Genomic DNA, 19,773 nt, shown 5'->3' on the forward strand with positions numbered 1-19,773 from the left:
GGGGGAGGCAGTGTGAGACCGACGGGCGAGAATGACGTATTCGTAAGCAAAATTGATTTAGTTGGAGACACTGTCATTTGAATAAAATGGAAAACTGCTGAAAAAGAAAGAAAGTCATTTAGAGTGAATTTAGAAATAATAGCTGTTGGAAGAGAAATGGAGAGCAGGCGGCAGCTGCCTCATTGTGCGACTTTGAGGAAAATGAGTGTAGATTTTCAGAGGAGGATAAATTAGTTTCTGAAGGTTATTTCTTTTGTGCTCAAAGGGCAGGAAGGGAGAGAGCAAGCTTTCTTAATAGCTCCAACTGGGAGATAAGAAGCTTAAGGCGGAAAATGGGTCCCGACCCTGTAATCGACGAGTAGGGACTTCATAAATGGTCGTGACAGGGCTTAGAGGCACTGATCAATAACAGGGTCAGGAGTCCCAATATTGGCTTGGATAATATCGTTATATTGGATGTCACTCACTTTGGCGCCAAAGTGCACAATCTAATACAGACAATGGTGACAATACTTGTGGTGTTTGGATTGTTGGTTGGATAAAACAATTTGAACTTGATCATTTGAAGACGTCACCTATGGCCTTGGCTATGGGGAAAATAAGATGATTCCAATTTGGATTCATTAATAAAACATCACTAAAAGACGTTTATCGATTTAATGCCATATAATCAACCCAAAAACGGTTGATCTGCCCCGAACCATATTAAAGTTTACATATACCCTCATCATCATTTAGACTGCCATAAGACATTCGACGAGCACTCGTTAATAACTACTTTGTGCCACATCTAGCTGTACAAAACTGCCATAAAAGGCATGGTAATAGTTTAAATATGAACATAACGACACAGCAGTTAGTTAAAAGTGTTGTACTTGCTTGTACCCACAAAAGGTGAGAGGAATAGCTGTGTAAAGGACTATGAAGAAAATCAAGATATCGAAGTTCCAACACTGCTTGTCAACTCTAGCCACATGGCCAGTCTCAAGAACAAGTAGCATCTATTGAATGAGCATTAGTTTTAGCTATAAATCCCATAATTGGCAAATTAACTGCATTTACATAGCATCTATCCAGTCTTCGCAACTCTTCAAAGCGCTTTACATATACAATTCATCATTCACCCATTCAAAAGATTTTGTGTTTTATATTAGATTTCTTGTTTTTTATATTTTATGTATAGCCACTTCTTTTAAAAAAAAAAAATTCAATGTGTGGGAAAATGTTATGACTCCAATATATTCTTTTAAATGGGGTTTAAACATGTTAACAGAAAAAGAAGATTTGAGCGGGAAGATTGTTTTCTTTCATTTTAATTATTAGTATATATACACAGTTACCACATTACAGTCAGTTGGAACACAAACAAATATGAAGCCAAGTCAATGTAGAAAAATAAATTATCTTTGTCAAGCTTGTTGGTGCATATAAGTATTTAATGCAGATGAAATTGGACCAATTTCATGTTATTTCTCCCTAAAATAATAAAAATGTGCATATGTTGCACTTAAAGCTTTAAAAGACTTGCTATGAGAAGAAGCTTATAACACCTAGGTTTGGGATTTCAGAAGAGCAGATTTTTTTTTCTGTATAGCAGCATAAAAGCTGTCAGCTTTTTGTCAGTAAGTTTTTCTGTGAGTACTTTGTGAAATCAAGGTGTCAGCTGTTGTAAAAAGCTAATAATAATAACTGTACAGATGGCAACTGTCATCTCAGGGGTGTGTGTGTGTGTGTGTGTGTGTGTGTGTGTGTGTGTGTGTGTGTGTGTGTGTGTGTGTGTGTGTGTGTATGAGAGAAAAAAAGAAGAGGACAAGCATTAAGTGAAAATGAGTGATATAAGTGAAATTATGTCCCTCATGAGTTTTGTATCAGCCAATTAACAAGTAAGTTACACAACTCTGGCATGTTTTACCTTTGAAAAACAGCAAACAAGAGAACAATCTGACTTTTTGTAAAACAAATATATCACACATCTCATTCATATCACGAAGAAGATGGTAGTTGTCTTTGCACTTATACTTTTTCATGTTTAACGAAATGGTAATACAGTAGTCAAGACATTGACATACACATCTATATCTCAAGACATTCATGTGTGTTTGTGTTTATGCGTGTGTGCGTATGTGTTGCTACCCACACAGTGGATGTTAGCTCCCTCATATTGAGGGTGAGTCATCCATGGCAAGAAACAGTGGCAGCATCATTAGCATGCCGCTCTCATCCACCCACTCCCGTACTCCTTAACAGATTTTAACTGGCACAGCGCTTCCACTGATAAATCACTGTTGCCCTACTGCTGGAAACACTCCCATAACTCACAACCAAAAAATATTAAGTCAAACACACTCTCATACTGCTGCCTTCCTATTTTACATCTCTTACCATTTGTCCGTAAGCATAATATAACCCAAGCCACTTTCAACCACTGCATATATTACACCACCATGAACACCATGGAACCAATGCAGGTACAGTTAAAAAATGAACCCCAACAGGTAATTGAAAAGCCTTATAGCATGAAGCTTGTATTTTTTACATTTGATGAAAAGACGAAGATTCATAATGTCGGTTTCCGACATCCCTACACTGTGATACTTGTCTCCGAGACTATTTGTACCTACTTAAAAAAACATATATCTTTAATAAAAAGCTCACAAATATATACTTTCTCTTTTTTTTTAAATGTAAAATTGAGCAATATTTGGGGACTATTTTCAGCAGGGGAGTAATATACATTTGGTGCTCTATTGAGTAGCAGCAGGACACATAGATATATATACTATATATAAATGTATAAAGTCAAAATAACCTACAGTGTGTGTGCAGGTGTATTTATTGCAATAAAGGGACACAGTACCCAGTGCAACAGTGTGGCCCAGTAATGTGTTTTTAATCGTTTTTGGAAAACAAAAGACCTATATGCAACAGAAGTGAAAATTGAGCTTTAGGGACAAAGGAAAACATGTTAGTAGAAAACTAAATTAAAAAAATTCTACATCAGCGTATTTTCTTAGATAAATAGGTGTGAGGAACAAAACAGATAGGAGGTAATAGATTACAAAATATGAATGTGATTGGGACCCAAGTCCCCCTCAAAAACACGCCTGTTGCTATCCAGGCTCCAAAATGGTGGAATGAGCTCCACATTGACATCAGGACAGCAGAAACTCTGCAGAACTTACGGCGGAAAAACTGAAATCCCATCTGTTTCGATTGTAGCTTTCGATTGGCAATTAAATGACAAGGAATAAAGTACCAGCACTTATAATGGTATTACTTGCTTAAAGGTCACCTGCTATCATGCTATTTTTAGGCAATAGCATAGGTCTCAGATATATAAAAATATATTAAAAAAAGTAGGGATGCTCCGATCGATCGGTCACCGATCGAGATCGGCCGATACTCACTCTCTACCGATCGATCGGTGCTCTCTAAACATGCCGATCGCGAGAGCCGATCGCATGACGTAAAATACATGACACTTTTCTCTGTGCGCGGCAAAACAAGCTCGCCAAAATGGCTTCACCAGTCTGGCATTATTTTAAGGTGTCCGAAAAAGACAGTAATAATAATAATAATAATAGCTTGGATTTATATAGCGCCTTTCAAGGGACCCAAGGTCGCTTTACAAGTAATAGGGCAAAAACAAACATAACAAAACAAAAGTCAGACAGACAAAACAACAGATCGATTAGGGGCCGAAAGCCTTGGCAAACAGATGGGACTTGAGGGCTCTTTTGAAGGCGTCGAGTGTGGGGATGTTGCGAATCTCCGCAGGGAGAGCGTTCCAGAGGGTGGGGGCTGCCACACTGTAGGCTCTGTCCCCGAAGGTTCGCAGTTTGGTGCGGGGGGTGGTAAGCAAGCCAGAGTCTGAGGACCGCAGGTTCCGGGGTGGGGCATGTGGGTGAAGGATGTCCGATAGGTACTGGGGGGCAAGGGCATGGAGGGACTTGTAGGTAAGGAGGAGGACTTTGTAGGATATGCGGGACTTGACCGGCAACCAGTGTAGGTGGATGAGGGTGGGAGTGATGTGCTGCCACGGCTTTGTGTGTGTGAGTACCCTAGCAGCACAGTTTTGGACATACTGGAGCCTGTCCAGGGTTTTGTTGGGAACCCCGAACAGGACACCATTGCAGTAGTCCAAGCGGGAGGTGACAAACGCATGCACTAGGGTTTCGGCAACCGACTCCGAGAGTGACGGTCGGAGTCTGGCAATGTTCCTTAGGTGGAAAAAGGCTGATTTGGTCACAGATTTGACGTGGGAATGGAAGGAAAGGGTGGAGTCAAGGATGACACGCGGGCTTCAGGAGATGGGGAGATGGAGCAGCCGTCGACCTCGAGGATGAAGTCACCAACCTTCTGGAGCAGGGCCTTGGGTGCCACAACCATGAGCTCTGTTTTATTGCTGTTCAGCTTAAGGTAGTTGGAAGACATCCATGTTTTGATGTCATGCAGGCAGTTGATGAGAGACTGAGGGGGGAGCTGGGAGGATGGAGTGGTGCCGAGATACAGTTGGGTATCATCAGCGTAACAGTGGAAATTGAGTCCATGATGTCGGATGATCTGGCCGAGGGGGAGCATGTAAATGGTGAACAGGAGGGGGCCAAGCACAGAGCCCTGGGGTACACCGTGGTGGACTGGGGCCGGGGGTGAGTTTGAGCCACTGATGGAGACAAACTGTTTCCTGTTATGGAGGTAGGATGTGAACCAGGACAGCGCTGTGCCAGTGACACCTATGAGGTCTGAGAGGCGGGTGAGGAGGATGTTGTGAGAGATGGTGTCAAACGCTGCAGAGAGGTCCAGGAGGATGAGGATGCTGAGGCGGCCAGAGTCAGCAGCAATGAGGAGATCGTTGGTGATCTTGATGAGGGCGGTCTCAGTGCTGTGTTGCTGTCTGAAGCCGGATTGGAAGGGCTCATAGAGCTCATGGTTGGACATGTACAGATGGAGTTGGCCGGCGACCACTCTTTCCAGAGTTTTGCTTAGGAAGGGAAGGTTGGAGATCGGCCGGTGGTTCTGGAGGTTGTCGGAGTCCAGGCCAGGTTTTTTGAGTATGGGGGTGACTGAGGCCATTTTGAAGCTGGTGGGGACTATACCAGGAGCCAGAGAAGCGTTGATGATGACCACCATGTAGGGACAGAGGGTGGGTAGGCAGTCCTTGACCAGGGCTGTGGGCATGGGGTCCAGGGAGCAGGTGGAGGTCTTGGCCGAGCTGACCAGTTTGGCCACTTGGAGAGCATCCACAGGGGAGAAGGAGGAGAGGTTGGAGTGGGAGAGGCGCGGCGCTTGGCGTGCGTTACCAGGTGGCTGAGGTGCAGGCAGGGGGGGAGGGCCAGTCGCCAGGAGCTGCTGATGGATGGCCTCGACTTTCGCCTGGAAGAAGTCGAGGAATTTGGAGCACAGATCGGGAGCCCCTGAGGGCTGGGGGGCGTCAGGGGGGCGGAGTAGGCGGTTGATGGTGGAGAACAGTGTTCTGGGGTTGCTTTGCTGGGCACCGATGAGACGGGAGTAGTAGTGAGTCTTGGCATGGGAGAGAGCTTCCTTATACGTTTTGACATGGTCACGAAAGGCCAGGAGGTGGACCATGAGGCCAGTTTTTTTTGGAGAGCCTCTCCAGCTGGCGACCAGAGGCCTTCAAACGGCGGAATTCGGTGAATAAAATAAAATAAATAAAATAGCGGTATGCAACATGTGTGTGAAGCATAAATCCTGCAGCTCCGCCCGCTGTGACGGACCGGTGAACGGAGCAACACACACACTAAGAGTTAGACCTAACACACTTAGCTATTTTATCTACCTCTGGAACAAGCTAAACTAGTTATAAATATATGTATTCTTCACTGTCGGGTCACTCATTACTGAATCAGTGAGCTGCATGAGATACTGACAGGCTGTCAGGAGAGGGAGAGAGGCGGGGAGAGAGAGGGGGAGAGAGAGAGGGAGAGAGGAAAAGAGAGCGCTTCCGCTCATTTCTCCCGTGTTATTATCCAAAGTGAATGTAAACTTGAATAATGTACATCATTTGAATGTAATAATTAAGTTGATTGTTGTTTGTGGAAGCTCCAGTGAATGAGCCCCATTAACTGAGTTTTAAACATCACTTTAAATGGAACATTTAAAGTGATGTTTAAATCTTCCATTTAGGCCCCGCCCACTCGATCGGATCGGCGATCGGTATCGGCCGATACTGATTCCGGCGATCGGCCCCAAAATTGGCGATCGGAGCATCCCTAAAAAAAACATGTCTATGAAGTGTTTTGCTCAAAATACCAAACAGATCACCTATTCTAGCCATGCCTCCGTTTCAGCCATGTTACTAAAGTGCTGATTCGGGGTATAAAGCTTTTTTTTTTTTTAAACGAGAGAGAAAGCATAGAAGGGATAAGAGAGAGAGGGAGAGAGGGTAGAGGCATGATGAGGCAAGAAAGGAAAATATATTTTCTATGCGGGCGGAGCTTATGCCTGCTGATGCGTGACCCGGCAGATACTGTCTAAATTCTGCATTGATGAAATGTCATATCATGTTCAAAACCACATCAAGGATTATTTCTGAAACAATATGGAGCTCAAATGCTTTCTCTCTCGCGGGTTTACTACAAGGAGAGTTCCTTTTTATATCCTGATTCTTACACGTGCTCTCTCCAGTGCAGGTTAGCTCTGAGTGTTAGCGATGCTTGCTAATGTAAACAAAGACCATTATTACGCCCAAAACACGTCGGGCATTGATTCTGATAGCGATGTTTCTGATAGGACCGTGGTCCGCAAATCTGGATCAGCTCCGTTGTGACCCCGTTTTTAGAGATTTGTGCACGGAGGAAAAGAGAGAGGGTTTCGTTTTCTGACACTTTGTGAGTTCCCTGACACACCGGGGACACATATTTATGTGGAAAATACATCAAAAAGTGCATTTTGCATGATAGGTGCAAAACATATATCTAACCGTTTGTCCGGCAGCATAATATAACTCAAGCCACTTTAAAGTAAATATATCTGCACTTTCTTTGTTGTTAGAAGTTTGAATATTTATGATTTTCCACTTATTGTAAGTCGCTTTGGATAAAAGCGTCAGCTGAATGAAACTTAATGTAATGATACAGTGGAAAAATTGTATTTGCTCAGAATATGTATTTATATTACTCAGCAGCTTTGGATGGCGCATCCAATTAAGGGGAGTCAATTAACACAAATTGTTAACTACTGTAGCTATTAGGTAATTTACCACTTCATTTGTGACACCTATTTGATTAACACTGGATAATAAGAATCTGGTTACTTCTGTATTTACCGGGATTCACACGATTTACAAGCATGGCAATATGATCACTGAAAATATTAGTTCCACAGAAAATATGGTTGAATACTAAGACGGTATTTCATCATCACCAAAAACTGTATCCTGAATATTTGACGTTTGATCCTGGCGCTTAGATTTCCGTGCATGGAATCAATTAAGTTCATCTCATCTCATTGGTTTGATAATGAAAAGATGAGACATGGCTTCAAAAATAATGGTTATATTTAGAATGAAATGTGAATAATCTGCCTTTGTTGATAAATACCATGTGACCGCGATCTGTGCTTTCACTTGCACAACACTTTTAAAAACTCTTGTCGCACAAGGGGTATACTTGCTTTACTTTATGGGATCAAACAAATTGAAATTGAAACCATTGATAATTTGTGCTGATAAAAAGTTCAGTGACTTCCAAAAGACTGCCAATAATGTAAGACTCCTACTTACACAGAATCAGGACTGTGTATCTTAATTTTCAAGACTTTTTCCTGGAGGTCACTTGGTTCAGTTTGTTCCAAATGTCCAAGTACATCACTTCAACTAAGAAAAAAGCAGTGACTCCAAGACTTTTAAAGTTTATGAATCTATATCCCCTCCTTCAAACACTGTGCACTCTCTGTCTTGTCTGACTTATAGGGTCTATAACCAGTCGCAGTCTATTCCGTCTAATCATTGGATCGTCAATCATTTCCAAGACCTGCATTTCATGAATAATTGATGTGAGCCAAGTGCATTAAACTAAATTCCTTTGCCCTGCATCAGTTACAGTGGGTACAGGCCCAATAAGGATGACGATAAGGCACTAAACTGGCATAGTCAGAGGTGCAGACAAACTCCTTCGGGATGAATGTGAGGGACGCCTTCTATTTCCTGAAATGTAAAACCTCCTCTGTCTTTTTTTATAGTATCACGTCAACAGTCCTTTCTTCTTTTAGGACAAATGAAAACTTCCTGGAGCTTTGTTGCCACAGCCTTTCTCCGTTCATTAAATCAGCCCGAGGCGTTTTGTTCTGCCTGCGGCACGGCATCAGTCTTTGCCTGCTTCTCTCCTCCTATTCTTTGTCTTCTGTTCTCCCAAGCCTTTTGATCATAGGCCAAGATGTTACATCATTTCTGACAAGATCTCAGGGCCTTTCAGCAAGAGTAATTTTATTTATTGAAGATTTTAAGTGAACAGTTGCCACAGGTCATTTGAGGTGAAGTAGCCCCTGGCTTTAGGCACATTTGGGGAAGGCAGACATGTTTAAGAAACCCTGGAGATAAATAGTGTTACGTTTTTAAACTGGGGTTCAGAGTGTGTATAAAGAGGTCCAAGCCACAGTTCAAATAAGCCTAGTGCTAATTTAAAGTATGCTATTAAGCTTTTTGAAGTAGTAGTTCACATTAAAAGCACATCAAGTAGGGCACTTGCTGTATAATATATGGGAAAATGGACTGTGAAAAGAAGCCACACTCTGCGATAGTTTGTCGAGCTAAAAATAGCAATACTTATGGGGAGATTATGTGACGACTGTATGTCAGGCTAGCAGCCAGTATAAAGGATTCGTCCCATGCAGCACTGTACATTCATCCGCCACCCAATTCATCTTAATTGTTGTCACTCCATTGCTGCCTCTGTACCATTTTAAGCAGACACGCGCTGGCAAGGAGTCACAGTTACACACACACATACATTCCCTCACACAACGGTGAAACTGAGTTGGCGGGTGAGGTGTCAGCATCACTTCAGAGACAGCTTGATGACAATCCAGCTGGAGTCACACTTTTAAAGGTCACACGCGGATCACACGCACTTTCTTTCTCCGTCTGAAGGTGTCTCTCACACTCACGTGCAAACACGCACAAGCGCCTTTTAATTAAAAGCTGCAATCAAGCTAACTGTCTCCTGCATGTATTAACGCCTCTCGCAGACGTGAGAATGACGTTGTACGCAAGTTATAAAAGTCTGGAACATTTAACTTATCTACACGTGTAAGGCTGGTTGTGAAGAACCTTCAGAGAATCCCACAAGTGAAGAAAAAAAAATGTTAAAACCCAAAATGAGATAATTTATCATGCTAACGTCACTTGCCTCACAGTTGAAAACAAAGACAAAGTTTTAGCCTACTTTTCACAGTGTCTATTCAATATATTATATGTATAATTATAAATGCCACTACTAATAATAATAATAATTCATTTATTTTATATAGGCGCCTTTCAAAGCTCTCAAGGTCGCCGTACAAACACAAACAAAAAGAAAATAATAATAAAAGAAACCTAAACAAGACAATGCAGTATGTAAAAAATTAAATAAATTAAACAGAGGATGTGTGATGGATAATGATCAGGGTGGATATGCGAGTGTGAAGAGATATGTTTTGAGACGTGATTTGAAAATGGGGAGAGAGTCAGTGTTGCGGATGTCAGGTGGGAGGGAGTTCCAGAGGCGGGGTGCAGAGCGGCTGAAGGCTCTAGACTCCATTGTGGTTAAACGGAAGGGAGGTGCAGTGAAGTGGAGGGAAGCAGAAGACCTGAGAGTGCGGATGGGTGTGTTGATGTGCAGGAGGTCGGAGAGGTACAGAGGAGTGAGGTCATGGATGGCCTTAAAGGTGAGGAGCAGAATCTTAAAAACTATACAGGATTTGACAGGGTCTACTCATCTACCAAATCAATGTCAACCCAATCTAAATGGTGATGTCAACAAAAATAATTTTATTGTTAGGGTATACATTTCACCTTGACAAATGGCTTTCAATTTAGCAATCAATCCACATAAACATCTTTGTCTATGGTAAAGATGTCTGTGTAGTGACAAAATAAAACCTTTACTCAGAAACAAGCAGCATCCTAATGCTCCATCCTTATGCATAACAGCTCTCCGTGAGCTATTGCCACTTTGATTCTGCCGCAAAGTGCAGACAAACAAAAACGTTTAGCTTCAAAAGAATACCCGTAGCCAATCATTAACCAGAGTGCATTGACGCAAAATACAGCTCACTTTTAACAATTTATTTCTTCCTACTTCTACACAAATGACACGGCCTACCAGCTGCAGAAAATTCTATGTATTGTGTTGAGTCACTCTATGCCGCTGCCTGGTGTGTTTACAGCCTCACAAGGCAAGGAACTTAGTTATCTGAGTGGAGCTTTGAGTCGAACTACTGCTCTTTTTTACTGAAAGGACCCAGACGAGGTTATATATACTGCTCACATGAAGATGTCGCCCTATGGAGTTATTCTAGGAAAATCCAACTGGGAGAAGGTTCCTTAGGTTCCCCAAGGAGGTGTTTAAGAATATTACTTGGGAACATTTATGGCAGGGCTATTCAATTAGTTTGGAATGGGGGGGTCGCGTACCCGTTTCGAGTGGGTCGCAGATGTGCGAGTGAAGAAAAAAAAATGTTTTATTCATTTTGTTCAAACTTTTATTTGGAAGGCCTCATTTTCTAATGCTGTGCATGCAGTAGGCGTTGGACTGGAAGTACCGGAGACCATAAACGGTTTTGAAAACTTCTTTCACGTAGTGATCATCTTCTCAATAAAACATCTTTGCTGATGTGTTTTCGAGTCTTCTGGCCAATCAGAATCAAGATTGTTGCCGGAAGTCCCCACGGGGGATAACTTTGAGGTAGAACTATTCTTTATACATCCATGGGTACAACTTCAGATACAAATGAACACATAATAAAATATGACCCCCGGTTTGATGATTGACAGGTCACAGAACAATGGGGGTTATCTACCCTTACCCACAATTTAAAGTAAATCACACAGACTATCTCCTCTTTGCTCTTCTCTCTGTGAGGAGCAGCAAGTTGTCAGAATAAAGTGAAAAACAAACAATGGCATACAATATTATTAATATGTCGGGTAGTAATAGATTTATTTATTTTCTTCTCAGAGTGTACCAGAATGCGTAGTTTATATGTTAGTATTTCTAAAAATCTCCTGGGGGAGAATCCCCCCAGACCCCCTTCTGGGGTTGGGTTTTCAGCATGTTATACAGTTCAGCTTTGATTCCATCATCTCATTAAACCTTTTTTAAAAGCATACTTTAGTTCTGTGAAGGGATATAAGGGATATATGCACTGTACTTCACTTTAATTAATATTGTATGCTGAAAAGCGTATATATTATTGCACGATTTATTGTTGAATAGATTTGAGTGGTTCAAAATTTCGGATCACGATTTATTGACAAAGGAAAAAAGTGGGTCCCGAGGCCTGACCAGTTGAGAACCACTGCTTTAGAGTCTCTTAAATACTTATTCTGAGGGTGGCGCCAGCAGTGCGGTTTGTAACTTTGAGTTCAAAATGTGCAATGGCAATCTGCCATAAAGATGTGTTCTTGTTTCATTCCTGTCCATCCCTCCATCTTTTTTTGGTCACATGATCTGCACACGACCCTTTATAGAGAGAATATAGCTGCTTATTTTCTGTGCTGGGACTCAGCACGGGAAGTTAAGGAGGGCTAATTTGCCATAAAGCCTCCATTTGAATATAACAAAATTTAAATTGGCTAGCTAGTCCCTGAAGTAGTGGTTCCATCCCAAGGGCAGTTATGGAAGAGAAGAAAAGTTGGAGGCATTAAAGAACAGCTCCCTCCCATAAGGGTCTGAGGGTGGCCTTAGGCGAGGGCCAATATTGCACGCTCAATAATATACCAGAGGGAGTAGGGGAAAATGTTCCCTGTGGGGTTTTAGACCTCTAATAGCGCTAAGAAGCTGTTTTTCTATGAACTGTGAACCCGTTTTATCAGTCAGGAGGACGGACCTTCAAGCACATGTAGCGCATTAAATCCAATGGTGTCACAGTGTTTCAGATCATCAAGTATCAAAATCACTTCGCCAACAAAGGAAGGGACGAAGAAGACGGTAAGCTAGTTAACATGGAGGTAAGCAATGCTGGGTCTAAAATACGTTATTAGAAAGGAAATACATTAGAGACGTTTTATTAGAACTCAAGGATGTACAAATATAACTGTTGTTAGCTCACAAGATCCCTTTAATTGATTTATTTGAATAAGTGAAAATGACCACCAATGACCAACAACAGTTCATGGAGGCTTGTTACCAACTGATCCTGTGGACTGACATAAAAAAGCCTTTACAATATATTTTGGGATTTTTTAACAACTTGATTAGTGCTGAAAGGTAGTCCAAATGATGTCGTTTTTTTCCCTTTGATTTCCCTTTCAAATGTTGAAGAGCTTTTTATGACTCTTTCGAGGTAATTTGGTATTGGTCGCATTTTGCTTTGGGCTTGCTCTTTCCCATCTAAGTAAACACATATTTTTGAAATGTGTTTTCGTTAATGCATATTTAATGTTTTTTTATTTTTCTTACAACCTTTTCTTTTGATTTTACAGAGTCCAAACAATTCTCTAAATAAATAAAAACACTTAAATGGCATGGGTTTTTCATAACAGTCTTTACTCAACCATCAAAATAAACATGTAAGCCCAACTTGCAGTTCCCTAAAACAAATGTTTATGCAGTTTGTCCATCTTAGTACAATTAGTACAAGGTACTTGGGCTGTGCTTACTTAATACACTCTAAACACTCCTTTGATCCCATGTGTTTCTGTTAGCAGATGTAGCCCATCAGTATCAAAGAGCAGCAGAAAAGCGATACGGACTGACAGCATTGTCATATCAATTTTCCTTCCCTACTAAGACACATCTCACTTAGGCAGGAGTGAACGATAGGGCCCGTTGAAAGCCACTATACAAATAATTGCTAGTCCATAGTTGCACCTGTCAAATACAGTTAACCATCTGGGACTCCGTAGACGAAAAAAGGGGAAGAGAATAGATAAGCTCCATTTAGTCTGGGAGGTGATGTCCCTTAAATTGCAGTGGCAGCTGTAAAAGGGCTTGTGCTCGCACGCTGAATAAACGGAAAGTGAGATAAAGGAAAGCATCAGGCTGGAGAGAATAATCTTGGCAGAGGTATGTCAAGGCCATCGCAGCCATCGTTAATTTGAAGAATGTAGCGAACTGTTACCCCAGAAGGATGAAATGTTATCGGAATTGTGTACTCAATTTTTGTTTTTCCTTTGTAAGCAACCAAATACACTTAAAGGAAGTAAGATGTAAGATGATGAATATGCATATTTTCTAGTAACTTCAATAGTTCCTTTATATGTAGGGGATGTTTCTCAAAAGAACATGTAAGTGCATAATTTAAAATGTCCAGAGTATGAGAATATGGAGGATTTGACATGGTCGTCCACATCAGATGATAATGTTTCTGTCCCTAGTGTTTTTAATTTTATTAGTGTATTTTAATTTAATTGTGTTTACACTGATACAATGAATGGTTTGGTACTAGTTAGAATTAAGGGTTGGATTAGATTAGTTTCTAAGGTATTTTGTTAGTGTTGGTGTTTTCTTAGATTGTTTTTCCAAGCTTCAAATAGCTAATCAGTCTCATATCTCCATTTTGTTTTAGGATTTAACTTTTAACTGTTTGTGAATAAATGAATTTAATTGAATGTGTCATGTGCAATTACTATCAAGGCTGAGTATGTGCTGTGAAAGCCTGGCCTTACTGTGTTGTGGCAGTCAGCATTGATCAGCTGCAGCAGCTGGCTCTCAAACTTTTCCAGGGACGGCTGGAGGGAGATGGTCAGTTTGTTCAGGGTGAAGGGCAGCATCTTGAGCAGCTGAGGCCTCAGCAGAGCGTCCCCTGGTGACAGCACAAAACATAGCATCACATATCGACATGCCGTGACATTTACCTGATAATTGTGTTTGCATCTCAGAAAAAAACATATTTTCCGTCTGGGTTGCTTCAGAGGTAAACATAAACTGAAAAGCACCGTCTAGTGTAATAAATGTGTGAAAACAGGTTGTAAAACCGATGTTGGTATATTCCTCTTTGTGACCCATTTTCAAAAGTTCCCAGACAGTCTCTGTCATCCCCATGAAATGTATCAAGGCAGTTCTAGAAACTTAAAAGAGAGGTCAGCTGGAAAACTCGATTTTATGCAGTGTTACAGCCATGCTGATTCTACTTATGTGGGTGTTATCTTTTGAAGTAAGCTAAACTCTATGTTACTTTATCACTAGTTTCAGCATTTGTACCATTTTATGAAAAAACACTTGCTGTTTCACGGCAGCTTTACTTGTTGATATGTCTGCCTCACCCTGAACTCAAGAGCTGCTCAATGTCATATGTTATATGCCCCTGGAGTATGTGCTTTACAGTTTGTTTGTTTGTTTGTTTGTTTGTATTAATAACCATACACATTGGTGACATGAGCGTTAACGCGCCTGTACCACATTGGGAATAAAAAAACGTGTAACATGCCACAAATAAGGGTTGACTCTCCAAGTAGGACTACTACTGTGTAAAATGGCCATGGCCACATTTAAGTTCGAGCCACATGTTTACATATTTCATCATATGAGATTGATATAATGTGTGCGTAGCGACTGTGTGGTTAAGCTTCACCAAGAGTGACGGTTGATGTGCCAAGTGTGAGCAAATGCCAGTGTCAGCAAATCATTAGATTCCGAGTTTTTTCAGTGAATAAAACATTGTATGAAATATTGCCGATGACAAGGGTTCCAGAAATAATAGGTCCCAGGGGGCCATTGAACCCCAAAACCTTTTGCCCCTGTGCTGAACTGTGAATGAGAGTAGATGAAGAAAACAACTGATAAAGTGCCACCCAAGAAGGACTACTATTTTATGAATATGTCCAAGGCAAAGTGTAAGTGCTATCTTAATTTATAAGTATTACTTAGTTGGTATTAAAGTAGCAAAATTGGTGCGTAGCAATTACTGTATGTGAGATGATAGAGGCGCCCAAAGAACACCTGCAACTTGTGCCGGAGCGCAATAAATCTACACCTTTATTGCGAAATTAAGAACAGTGTGTACTGGCCCACTTTAAGCACTGTCATGGAGGAATATATGAGCTGGATGAAGAAACAAGCGCACCCTTTTTTTGGTAGCAGATGTACTGTACGCATGGTAAGATCTCACTCTTTGATTTTAAATGTATATAAATGTTGCTGAGGGACAGCATCTCCATCTAAATGAATGCTCCATTGATCTGTGGTATGCTGCCTAATGCCAATCACTACAGTATTTACACCACAGAGAGAGATACCACAGCTGCTGTCAAACAATCCAACAAAAACTGTTTCCATCTGGCGTAAATTGTATCAGAATCGATTTGTGAAAGCATTTCAGCCAATGGGCAAAGCAGGGAGGCCTGTGAAGTCGACAATTACCCCTTTCTGACACAACAAAGAGAAATAACCAGTGTGATTGGAATCTCTTCAAGAGTAATGTAGCCATCAAGCGTTTCATTGCAGCCCCTTGTCTCGGGAGCGCAGAGTTGGACTGTTCTGAATGCGGCGTGCATATCAAACTGGTGGCTGTGGTCTTAAAAGGAAGCTTAGGTCTCTGCTGCTCACAGCCCCAGAACATGAAGAGGATTAGCCGGCTACCATACCTCCCACTGACTCCCAATGATTATAGCTCCGCACTGTCAGACTTCATTACATTCCCCCTTAGAAACTCACTTTCCAAGTACTGCAGACATCTCAACTCCTGATGGGAATAAGTTTCCACTATTAAGTACCATGATGACTGTCCTGTTTGTTCATTCGAAGTTGGAGAAAGGCAATTTGTTTTGTAAGATTACACCTGATATGTGCTGAGGGTGTTTGGTTGAGACATATTTTGATTGATCTAGCTTGAGTTTAGGTGACTTTTTTCTTTGCTCCAACTTTTTTTTAATTTTTTTAATGGGCATTTTGGGTTTTCCCTTTCCTGTAGTGTGTTATATATGTTTATGTGCATGTATATGGTCTGCAAAAGGTTAAAATCCCAAAGTTCACGCCAGAGGGAGTTTCTCTCCAACGCACTTCCTCCCTTCCTGAAACGCCTTGATTGTAGTTATTTTACTTCAGTTACATAGTGACATCACAAGGTAACACTCATGATTCTATTGGCTAGCGCTCAAACACTTAAAAGTTAAAGGAGGGGACATTTCTAAGCGGTTGACCAATCATAACAGAGCTGGCCAGCTAACCAATAAGAGCAGACTGGGCTCTGGTTTCAAACAGAGTGTGAAAATAGCAGCACAAAATAAAGCACTTTTTGAACAATAGTCAAAGTAGAGGCAAAACATACAAATGTGAAACCTGAAAATGAGCATTATTGGCCCACTCTAAATGAGGACTAATGTGCATCTGTAGTGTAAGAATCTCCTACGTATTTTTTTATTTTGTTCTCGTCTGAAAGAAATACATTTTGACGAGTTAGGGAATAATACAAACGATACACTGAACAACAAGTAGTCTAGACTAGAGTTTTGTCAATAGACCAAATATGCATTACTTACTCTCATCAAGGACGGCAAATGCTAATTTTGTTTACCTTGTAAATCTGAAAATGTGTGCAGAACAGGGCACAGAAATTATGCGAAAATGGTATAGATGGAAAAGGAAAGGAATATGGTAATGGTTGAAGAGAGTCTGCATAGAGAGTTGGAGAGTGAGGTTAACTTCAGGTGAGCTGAAATCAGATGGGGGGGGGATTACAAATAAAGGATTCATACAGCTTTTTAACGGTAGAATTCAAGCACTTTTAACCTTTTACCAAACATTTTTAGATTCTCAAAGCCTTTGTCATCACATCTAAAGAGGTACATTAAATGCATGTACGAGATCTGCTCCATATCTGGTGTGAGATGCTAGGAGAAAACAAACCAATGTTAAGGGATTGTTTAATTTGAAATATTACAATGGTTTACCTGTTGGAGAAGTTGCAAGCCCTGGAATGTTCTCATTTCCAGATATAAGGACATTCTCTGGAAGGAGGTGCATCACGGAAACCAACGCCTGGTGGTTTTTTAACACATATTCGAAATGTGCTCCGTCTATAGTCTTCAGGAGACTGCTGTCTGCAAAAAAAGACATTACATTACATATTACCCAAAGCGACTTTCAATAAGTGCAATCAACCATGAAGATACAAACACAAAAATCCTGCAGTTACATTAATTTTAAATAAGCCAAATCGATGTTAGTGCTACCACATTGGCTATAAATAAGCCAAATCTTTGTAATACATTTGTAAAACGAATTGTATCATTTCACATGCATTTCCTGACAAACAAGCAAACTGCCACTCTGAATACAAATGAGTCAGATTTGACATTCCACCCCACCATCGTTCCCAAACCACCCAAAGAATCAATCATCTTGGTGCGTCTAATATTTCCCCCAAAAAGCAATGAGTCACAGACAACATGACACCCAACACGCAGATCATTTTTCAATATTCCATTTGGGTGCTGGTGACCTAGGTGCAATGTTCCATTACACTGCGAGCATCGTTTTCCAGGGCTAAACTGAAATGACAACCATTCCACTTGGAAAAAGGCACTCCTCCGGAAGAGCACCGCAGCGTGGATGAGGCACAAGGTATGAGCAATGAGGTAGACATGGTCATCCTTCAAGCAGGTCATCCAATGACAAGCGAGGACCCACAATTCCTGAAAGCACCGACCATTTTGAAGGTGAGCAAAGTGGTGTTTGATGCGCTGCGTATGTTTGGCTTCCTTCAAGCCTGAAAAGCATCACAATCTCTCACTGTGACAGGGTTAATGATTGCACCTTCAAAAGCATCAGTGACAATCAATACAGGAAGTTCCATTCACACCCATAGGCTGTCTCAACAGGACAGTGAGCGATCTGAAGGTGAGCCGTAGTGGTAAGTGAAATGGTGGTCATGTCTGAGACAATCCAAGTGCTTGTATGTGTTTTGTTTCATAATTATCACGGTAAACAGGGTTTGTATAAAAGCCTTAAAAGGTCACCTATTATGCAAAATCCACTTTTTCATGTATTTTAAACATAAACATGTGTCCTCCCCTCTGTGTAAAGAGATTCTGAAAGGGTCAGGGAAACCCCCCCCCCCCCACCTTATCACCTAAATCTCCTCCTAGAGCACAATTGTGTTATTTTTAACCAAATATCTTGCAGAGGGGCGTTGGGAGTGGCTCCTTATTTTATCTAAAGTAACAGACAGAGAATCAGCACTTTTGAAACAGGGCTGAAACAGAGGGGTTTATGGGATGCTACAATGATCTGTTTGGTTTTTCGAGCCAAACACTTCAGAGACATGTTTTGTATATATATATACGAGACCTATAATATATTAATGAAAAACAGTATAATAGGGGACCTTTAAAGGACCATGAACCACTTTTTGTAGTGCCTGTGCACTTACCTTTAGCTTGCCTACCATCCTACTAATGGCGAAACTGCCAAGTGAGAAAATATGGCATTCAACCAGCCATTCAGCTTCTGCTCCCCTTCTTATGTCACAAGTTGGCTCATTATAAATCGGGCTTAAGAACTACCATTGCAAAAGGTGCACTTTCTTTTCTCAAGACTACACTGCAGTGCGGGTTTTTATTGGAGCGGGAAAGGTTCCAGACACAGTAACACAAACATAATATGTTTCTTGAACATTAAAGGATGTAGAAAATGTTCAGTAGAAACCCCAAATACAAGGATAACCCTGGAAATATACATTACAGATGATATTTAAAATATTCTGTAAATGCATTAGGTATGCAGGGCAAATACATTTATATAATTCAATATAAATGTATATATAGGTCTCATATTCACTATAACAAAATACAATTTGGACCTTTGATTAACATAAAATGATAGACATACCAAACCCAATTAACTATATGGAGTATAAAAAGTCAAGCTATTGACCAATGGTAGCTTAACAACGGTATACTTGAACCAACATCATAAGTAAACATCTGTAATGTTTAAACCGAGAAAATAAACGTGGCTAAATTACAAATGGATCATGATGGAATCAGATTAGTAGAATTATGATAAGAAAACAGATTGTATGTTAAATTCAATTGAAATCATTTGTATCTTGAAGACTTGAGAGATAGACATTTTTGTAATAAAGGAGTATTTTCTATACAGTATGAAACATCACAACAATTGGAAGCTTAGTTCAGAGGAGAGCTGGGTACAATGTCAATTTTTTCTGTTGACAACTTTTCATCAATTCCCAGGCCAGTGCCTTTATCTTGAAAGCCACTGAAAGGGGATGGAGAGGGAAAGATGATTTAGTATACATTGCTGTGTTGTCCTCCTCTCCCTGTCCATCACTCATACCTGTCAAAGTCTTTAACTCTCTCCAACAGTGAACTTACTACAAATAATTGCTTATGTCTAAAGCCAAACAAATGGTTTGGCAAAATCTCTGAGGTTGCAGTAAAGCTTCAACTCTGTGAGTTTCTCATTCTTCAAATGGTTTCAGTGGCAACAGCAGCTTTTAATAAAAAGGTGTTTTTACCATGAAACAGAAAAGTAGGGTGGGTTTGAAGGGGAAGAAAAAAGAAAGGGGGGAAATCAAGCGGATAACTTTCTTGACACAGTTGTTGCCCAGGTGTCGGCAACTTTTTCATCATTTATTTCTCATTATTCATTA

General features: G+C 40.8%; 1 protein-coding gene across 1 annotated transcript in view; it reads right to left on the reverse strand.

The window, feature by feature from the left end:
- nphp4 (nephronophthisis 4) overlaps window positions 1-19,773 on the reverse strand; it is a 183,892-nt gene that overhangs the window by 130,693 nt on the left and 33,426 nt on the right. Inside the window, exons 5-6 of the mRNA XM_034145454.1 lie at window positions 17,051-17,200; window positions 13,829-13,965 (exon numbers count right to left, since the gene is read on the reverse strand). Coding sequence (XP_034001345.1) covers window positions 13,829-13,965; window positions 17,051-17,200 — 287 coding nt within the window. The remainder of the gene's footprint in view (window positions 1-13,828; window positions 13,966-17,050; window positions 17,201-19,773) is intronic.

Source organism: Trematomus bernacchii, unplaced genomic scaffold (genome assembly GCF_902827165.1).
Source record: "Trematomus bernacchii unplaced genomic scaffold, fTreBer1.1, whole genome shotgun sequence".
NCBI lineage: Eukaryota > Metazoa > Chordata > Actinopteri > Perciformes > Nototheniidae > Trematomus > Trematomus bernacchii.